Source organism: Natator depressus, chromosome 1 (genome assembly GCF_965152275.1).
Source record: "Natator depressus isolate rNatDep1 chromosome 1, rNatDep2.hap1, whole genome shotgun sequence".
NCBI classification, from domain to species: Eukaryota; Metazoa; Chordata; order Testudines; family Cheloniidae; genus Natator; species Natator depressus.
Window position 1 is genome coordinate 140,128,189 of NC_134234.1, and position 8,801 is coordinate 140,136,989.

At 43.7% G+C, this 8,801-nt stretch overlaps 1 protein-coding gene across 1 annotated transcript in view; it reads left to right on the top strand.

Annotated features, from left to right (window-relative positions):
• Nucleotides 1-8,106, top strand: part of PHEX (phosphate regulating endopeptidase X-linked) — a 132,328-nt gene extending 124,222 nt beyond the window's left edge. Inside the window, exons 19-22 of the mRNA XM_074946129.1 lie at nt 600-665; nt 1,935-2,039; nt 3,885-3,961; nt 8,004-8,106. Of these exons, the coding sequence (XP_074802230.1) occupies nt 600-665; nt 1,935-2,039; nt 3,885-3,961; nt 8,004-8,106 (351 nt within the window). The remainder of the gene's footprint in view (nt 1-599; nt 666-1,934; nt 2,040-3,884; nt 3,962-8,003) is intronic.
• Nucleotides 8,107-8,801: the final 695 nt, after the last annotated feature.

Consider the following 8,801-nt stretch of genomic DNA (forward strand, 5'->3'; position numbering starts at 1 on the left):
ACCAATTTTTGTAACATGATTTTTTTATGGTTGCTGGAAGCAATATTAGAAAAAAGAACTTGAACCTTCTTTCTAGATTTGTAAAAAGCATTTTGTACGCTACCCATTTCAATTCTCTCCGTGACATCTACTTTTAATTCGACTGTTTTATGTTATACTTTGATAATTACTGTCACTCCAGTAGTAGATAAAGAGTTATGTGGAGAAATAAATGTAGTTTGTCACATAAGTAGAAAACTTTGCAAATTCCCAGATCTAACTAGAGCAGCTAAAACATGGATGGAAAAAAATATTGATACTTATTCAAATTTCACAGACCAGATTCTCAGATGCATTGTTTCTGCTTCATGCCACTTTGCCTTTGGGATCTAACCCTAGAGCTAGAGTAACTGGCCACAGGAGAATACAGAGATGGTATGAGTAAAGGTTTGATTTTTCACATTGGAAAGCAATTTTCTTCATCAGAGCTATTCATTTACAGTAGCTGAGGATCTGGCCTATAACCTCTGTTTGATTTTTTTCCTGTATGTATATATAGGTTGGCCTTGAAATGCAGTTTAGAAACAGATCAAATGAATTATGTTCTTCCTTTCTGCCAGGTAAAAGGGAAGAGGACTTTGGCAGAAAACATTGCAGACAATGGAGGTTTGCGAGAGGCTTTCAGGGTAGGTGTAAGATTCCCAGTGGTGATGCAAGAGCATGCGCACCAATCTCAGGGAGCAGACTGTTAAAAATCAGGGCACAATCCCCTAATTGCTTGTGAGGTATAAACTTGGATCTCACCAACCAACTGCACCAAGTGCAAGCTTCTCAGGCACTTTAACAGCCTTAACATGGAGTCACAGACCGTCCCCTTGGATACTCCGGTCTGTCTCACCGGCCAGGTAAGCGTATCGCTGTGACAGATGACCTCTTACACCAAGAATCACAGCGCTATTCAGGTTAATCCTAATCCCAAAGAGCCAGTCACTTACCCCAGGTCAATTGCGCTTTGGGTTTCACACCAAGACAATGCTTGTAGCCAATCCTATAGTAAACTATCTGAAGATTAATTAAATAGGGAAAGGGAAAATAGGGAATTATTTACATGGTTAAAGCAAGCAACGTAGACACACGAATTATTACAGTCTTATATTTCAAAAGGTAATATAGGCTGCTATAATCAGCAAACTCTATTTGACCTTTAGGGGTAACCCAGGTTAAGCAGCTGAGGATCTTTTGCTTATGCGTAGAAATACCTTCCACCCCCTCACCACAAGTCCAAGCAACATAGTCCCTTTGGTTTGTTTTTTTTTGAATTCCCCTCCTGCCATGTGCTCTGAGCTGAAAAACTCAGCTGATGGGAGGAGTCCATTTGCATGACTCATCTTCTCAGGGAGGAGAGCAGAATAAGAATAAGAATCTTTAGTCCTTTTGTTGGCAATCCAGATGTGGGGAGTTTCCAGTTGTAAAATCCACCCAATCTGGTATCAGTGGGCCTCCTCTTTCTGGACGGGCATAACCATTTCTGCAGAAGAGCAGGTCTTCAAACTAATGTCCCTCTCCTGTATGGCGACTCATACAATCCTAGAGGCTCACAATACAACCACTCACATATTACATTACAATATGGAACACAGATATTACAAGTAGGATTAATGCATTCAGCAATTCACAAGCATTTGTGAGAGACTAAACACTCTTATAATTCAAACGCCTATTTTATCAATGTTAATCCACAAGTGATCCAGACAAATTCCAGCTATGTATCTGTAAGTGTCCAGTTGAGACATGGGGTCTTTGGCAGGAGCTGGCACCTGGCCTGCCAATGTCACAGTAGTCAGCTGTTTTATTTCTTTGTGCTTGAGGGGAAAAAAATTGAAACACAGTATTGTAAAAAACTGCTGTTGAGCTCTGTATCTACTGAACAGTACTCACTGTACCTCTCCAATCAGGCCTATAGGAAATGGATTGAAGAAAAGAGACAAGGAGCAGAGGAGGCTTTGTTACCAGGCATTGAATTCACCCACAATCAGCTCTTCTTTCTCAGTTACGCTCATGTGAGTACTAGAAAACGCATTTTCAAGTTGATGTATCCACGAGGTTGCTCTACAATCTGCTTGGTTTAAAAACAACCCCCCCTCCCCAACCTTTTCTCCAAAAGAAGAGATTTTAATGGGTTGAATAAAGACTCCTTTTTCTGAACTTACTAATTTTTCTTCTCCTTCTCCCTCTGTGTCCTCTCAAGGATGTCACTCATCTTTCTTCTCATCCCCAAACTTTTGTACCCCCTTTTTCTTTGCAACTTACTGGCTCCTCTACTTCTCCCACTGAAATTATTCCAGCTCTTGAACATAGTTGTCATGACAGCCATATCCCTCTCTCTTGTAAACCTCTTCCTCTCAATTGCCTTCATCCTGTCCCTGCCAATTTTTCAATCACTTCCCCTTCGGTTTCTCACCTATATAGGCCTTTGTAGGGTTTCAGAGGTTTGAGAGCAATAGGTCTTAAGTCTGATGTATTGGGCATGTTGTTCAGTGAAACCAAGCAATGGAGGAGAGAGAAATCTTGGAAAGTTTGTTCACTTTGTCTGCTGTGCATTAAGATTGCTTCCGGTGCCCTTTGTATATTCAGCACAATTTTAGAAAAGAGACACCGGTATGGACATTAAATATCCTTGAATTCATCTTATTTCATACAAAGGATTAGGTGCTTGACCAACTCACAAGGTCTGTTAGGGTGTACTGGGTATAGTAGACAAGAGGATAATTCAGTATTTGCATATATTGTCCATAGCCTCCTTTGTGGTCACTCATAATTGGGTCAGATATGACCTTAGGAGCTGAAAATTAAGGGGCATTAAAGGAAACTTGGAAAATACGTTAGGAATCAGTATTGAAAACAATGAAGTAATGTGTTAAGTAATGTCTACAGTTGATAGGGACAAGAAATATCATTATATCACATCTTTAATATACACTTTAGAGCAGGGATCTCAAACTCAAATGATCACGAGGGCCACATGAGGACTAGTACATTGACCCGAGGACCGTATCACTGACACACACACACCCCCCACCCCGCTACCCCAGCCCTGCCCCACTCCACCCCTTCCATGAGGCCCTGCCCCTGCCCCGCCTCTTCCCACCCCTTCCCCACCACCATTCCAACCCCTTCCCCAAAGTCCCCACCCCAACTCCACCCCCTCCCTGCTCCTATTCCAACCCATTCCACAAATCCCTGCCCCACCTCTTCTCCGCCTCCTCCCCTGAGTGCATGGCTCCCCGCTCTTCCCCCTCCCTCCTGGAAAGCACTAAGTACCACCAAACAGCTGTTTGGTGGTGGGAAGCGCCTGGTGGTAGGCAGAGGAGCGGGGTTGCAGCGCGCTGGGAGGGAGGGTTGGCGATGGGTAAGGGGAGCTTGGCAGCCATAGGAAATAGCTCTGTGGGGGGGGCACAGGGAGCTTGGCAGGCCGCAGCAAAGAACTCGGCGGGCCGTGTGTTTGAGACCCCTGCTTTAGAGGTTTAAAACCAAGAAGATTCACAGTGGTTAAAAGGGAGGGGAAAGAGAGTTCCAGATGGTGCAGCACAAGACAAGCGGCGACCCTCAATTACAATGACTCTCAAGGGAAAGGACAATCAAGGAAGCTAGCATTAGATGAGCTAAGTGAGCAGATGGGGAACAGCAGTGGTTAGAGACTTGAATCCCTGGAGAGTGTTTGAAAATCAGAATTGCTTTAAATTAGATACAGAGATGACTAGGAAGCCAGTGGAGGTGAAGGAAAATGGGTGTGGTATTGTTCCTGCCCATCTCGTATATATTACAGTAATACATGTAGAAGGATCAGCTACATTTTGAAAACTGTGTCCCCCAAATAACGTACATGTTTGTCTTTTCTTCGTTAGGTGAGATGCAACTCCTTCAGACCAGAGTCTGCAAGAGAGCAAATCCATACAGGAGTTCACAGCCCTCCTCAATTCAGGTAGAGTAAATAATATGACAGGTTTCAGAGTAGCAGCCGTGTAAGTATGTATCTGCAAAAAGAAAAGGAGTACTTGTGGCACCTTAGAGACTAACAGATTTATTTGAGCATAAGCTTTCGTGAGCTACAGCTCACTTCATCGGATGCATGCAGTGGAAAATACAGTGGGGAGATTTTATATACACAGAGAACATGAAACAATGGGTGTTACCATACACACTGTAATGAGAGTGATCAGGTAAGGTGAGCTATTACCAGCAGGAGAGGAAAAAAAACCTTTTGTAGTGATAATCAAGGTTTGGCCAAACCGGACAGTCTCTTCATAAAAGAATAAATGGACACAAATCAGATGTCAAGAATTATAACATTCAAAAACCAGTCGGAGAACACGTCAATCTCTCCGGTCACTCGATTACAGACCTAAAAGTCGCAATTCTTCAACAAAAAAACTTCAAAAACAGACTCCAACGAGAGACTGCTGAATTGGAATTAATTTGCAAACTGGACACCATTAACTTAGGCCCGAATAAAGACTGGGAGTGGATGTGTCATTACACAAAGTAAAACTATTTCCCCATGTTTATTTTCCCCCCATATTGTTCCTCACACGTTCTTGTCAACTGCTGGAAATGGCCCACTTTGATTATCACTACAAAAGGTTTTTTTTCTCTCCTGCTGGTAATAGCTCACCTTACCTGATCACTCTCCTTACAGTGTGTATGGTAACACCCATTGTTTCATGTTCTCTGTGTATATAAAATCCCCCACTGTATTTTCCACTGCATGCATCCGATGAAGTGAGCTGTAGCTCACAAAAGCTTATGCTCAAATAAATTTGTTAGTCTCTAAGGTGCCGCAAGTCCTCCTTTTCTTTCAGTAAATAATATATCTGTCTAAAGTACACAGCTGTAACTAGGGTGGGGCAAGAGGGGCAACTGCCCAGGGTGCAGAGCTGGTGGGGGCGCAAAAATGGGGCAGCGCAAGATCAGGCCCAGCTGTGACAGCCCCCCACCCCGCAGGATTGAGCCCAGCAGCGTTGGCCGGAGTCCATGGGCATAGTTTTGGGCGCCAGGGGCATTGCTCCCCCAAACAGAGGCCCAGACTGGAAGCAGAGGAGGTGGTATGGAGCTGCTTCTCCTGCGGAGCGCTCGTGCCTCTGCAGCTGGACACCGCCTCCTGGGTCCTAGTGCCAGTTATCTTCCCCTTCTACGTTTGGTGGGTGCCCTATATGGTCACCATCTTGTTTTCTGTACAATGGTAAATGCCCACAGGGGGCATATTGGGGAAAGGGGGTGAGGTCGGGGAAAGATGCAGTGGGGAAGGAAGGGGGATGGGATAGGGCAGGGGACAGTGGGGATGGGGAAGAGAGGAATGGGGCAGGCGGAGGGGGATGTGGGAGTGGTGGGAGGGGGATGGGATGGGGAAGAGACGGGGATAGGGGAATGAGGGGTGGGAAGTGAGAACCCAACGCAACATCCCCTTGGCAGCAGCTGGGGCTCCCCTGTTAAGCCAGACCATCTCTCCGCAGCACTGGCAGCCTACCTCCAGTGGGTACCCTTGCCACAGGTACCCCCTCCAGCGCCCCCCAAATATCTCCAGCTCCTCCTCCCCCAGGCAGTGTCCTTTATTTGGGATCTTGAAATATGGTAACCCTCGGGGTCGCTGCATTCTCACAGGCTTGGTTTCTGGAGCTGGCGGGAGCAGCTGTTCCCCAGTGCTTGGAGTGGGTACCGGGCTTGCATGGCTGAGCTCAGAGCTCAGGCTGTATGACTGTGAGCCCGGCCACAAGAGGCAGCTGGCTCAGGGAGCAGGGCAGAGAGGGCTGCCAGGCAGCTGACCAGAGCACCTGCTACCACAGCATGGAGAGCCAGGGGCCCAAGCAGGCCAATAGCTTTTGATCTGTCGGCTCCTGGCAGGAGGCAATGGTTTTCAAACTGTAGGGCACATTGCCCTAGGGAGGTGCATCCCACAGTGTGAAAACCTCTGTGCTAAATGGGAGGCAGAAATTTGGGGAGACACATGAGCCCGTGTGCAACCTCCCCCAATCACCTTTAGGGGGCGCAAATCAGGGGTGCTGAAACAATTTTTATAGTGGGGATACTGCTGATGGAAACTATGGAAACCATGTATTTGGTGTTTGTTATTACTACTTCAAGCCAGGGCAGCACCCTTAGTTCCTGCACCACTGGTGCAAATATGATTGTTTGCCCTGGCACTAAAATGCATAGTTACGGCTCTGCTAAGGTACCTACAGAGACAATACAGTGTCTAACTGCAGAAATATAGGACACTGAAAGAGGTAAAGGAATCAATGCAAAAGTGGGTGCTGCTCTTATTGTTCTAGCGTTTAGTTATTTGTACCTGAATATTTTTATTATCTCCACTTCCGTTATTGGGGATAGGCTTCTGCAAAAATGCGCGTTTTGCACCAGTCTTGGAAAATGGTCAGACTAGATCTTGTTCTGATCTCCTTTGGGGGTGTTCCATAGTCCAGGCCTAGAATCTAAAACAGCTTGTTTGCCTCTGGTCTCTGTGAATCTCAGGTTGGCCATGGAAAGTTTCCATGTCCCTGAGGACCACAGTGATTTTGGACAAAAGCATTCTCAGCTGATGTTATCACGTTATGGAACAAACTTCTAGAGAAGATTAGGTGAATCCAGAATCTGACCATCTTTAGCAAATGCTGAAAAACCTTCCTCTTTCAAAAGGCATCTTTTTACCATAAGACTGGGACTCAACAGTGATATTCCTGTGAAATTAATAACATCTGACAAATCAAAACCAACCCCCCTACCTCAAGCAGCGGTTTTACCTCAAGAAGGGAGAAGTCCCAGAGATTCCAGGGACTTTGTTATTGCCATCAATTTTACATGGAAGGTCTCAGATACTATGATGAGGGATGGCAATATAAAACCCTATGGATACATGATTTCATCCTTGAATAGTCTTTCCTCACTATGTACTCTTTGCCATTAGTTATATTTATTAACTGTAACTATATTTTCAGTAATTAGTAGTGGCTATTAATTTGCAATAGGTGTGTCTCAATTAAGTGCTGATACTGCAAGCAGAACTTGCACTGACTTCAAAGTTTCTAAATGCAGGCCCTGAATATGTATCTGAAAGCTTAATGTTTCCTGATATTTTATTTGCAGCCTAATAGTATATTGTAGTTCTCCCCACAAAACTGACCTTTAGACATTTTTTGCACTGCAAGTATCCCTACTAGCAGAAAGTCCAATCAGTGTGATGGGAATTTCTTTTCCACCATGCTGAGCTACACTGAAAGGCTGATTGTATGCAGCAGAGAAAAAGTGCTACTTCACTGCAGAGCCAAGGTGAAAGAGATACATGATTAATTGCTTAGTAGATACACGTCTGCCATTAGCCCAGACTTTCACTTATTTTAGTACCATTTCAAACTTCACATTAGTAAGTATTAAGAGACTAAAAACTACTAGGAGTCAACCAAATGTAATTTTAGCAATGGTAAAATAATCCTAGCTGACATGAAATAAGGGAGGGCAGGAAAGAGAAGTCAAGAACTATGTGCATAGAGAGAGGGAACTATTGTCTCAACTGGAGGTGGTCTCTTCAGGTTGGCATGTAGACATTGCCAGGACAGTGTAAGGGAGTCTATACTCCTGTTTTCTGTGCTGCCCTTGTTTGTTGAGTGACAAAAGACAAATTCCATTCCATTAGCCTGTTAAGCTGGCACCTTTCCTGAATGCTACGATCTAGATTTGGACACCCTTACTCTGTAAAATAGCATTTTATTCTACAAAATCCCACTGACTTCACTGGAGTTTCTTGCAGGTCCTTCTCAATATTTTGGGTAAAACAATGTTGGCCCGATGTTAATTTAAAGGAAAACTTTCCCTGAAATACAAAACTTTTCCAATGTCTGAGAATAAAGAGAACAGAAAATGTAACTTCCACAAATAGAAAAAAATCTGAAACTTTAAAGTTCAGCAGAACTCTGGAGGATCTGTGATGTTTCATTTCAAATAACTTAGATGTTGTGTTTTGTTTCTTTCTTTAGAGTTATTGGTGCAATGAGCAACTTCGAGGAGTTCCGTAAAGCTTTCAATTGCCCAGTAAATTCAACCATGAATAGAGGTTCAGAATCCTGTCGGTTATGGTAGATGGTCTTTTTAAATCCAGTGCCAAGAGGTTTTTTTTATATATATATATATATAAACTGCTGTTTCTGAACTTTAACCCACTGCTACAGCTTCAGAGCAACATTCAGCAATATAGAAAGGTTTTATTTTTTTAATGCATCTTCATCATCTGGGTGGGTGACCTGCACAGATCTAATCATTGTCTGTTTATGGTTTGGAAGCCTTAAACATTGGACAAGAGAAAGGAGAGGATTCAGGAAAAAAATTGACACTCTATGATTGGATTGCTGTTGATGGATTGCTGCCGTTATTCATTCCACTTCCTGATTTATAGTTTAGCAAGAGGAAAATGGTAGAATCTAATTGTAATCTATTGCTTTGCAGGAGGGCTGAGCAAAATGTTCCTATACAAAATTCAGTCCTTCCAGATTTGTTTAGTTCACGAGAACTGCTACATAGCCAGCGCTGATCTCCTGTGCAATACAGCATTTTGATAACATACGGTGTTATTGCATAGCATGCCATAAATGATTTTGCATGATGTTAAGACACTAGATTTTATATCAATTCAATTTAAGAAGTCAGATCAATGCCTGAGGTTGGAATAGCTCCTCATTGTTTCCACCTGCACTGACTAAACACAAAGATTACTTGTCAAATCCTGGGCATTCTTCATGAGTGCCTTAATAGCACCATATGGCGAAAATCTACTAGTG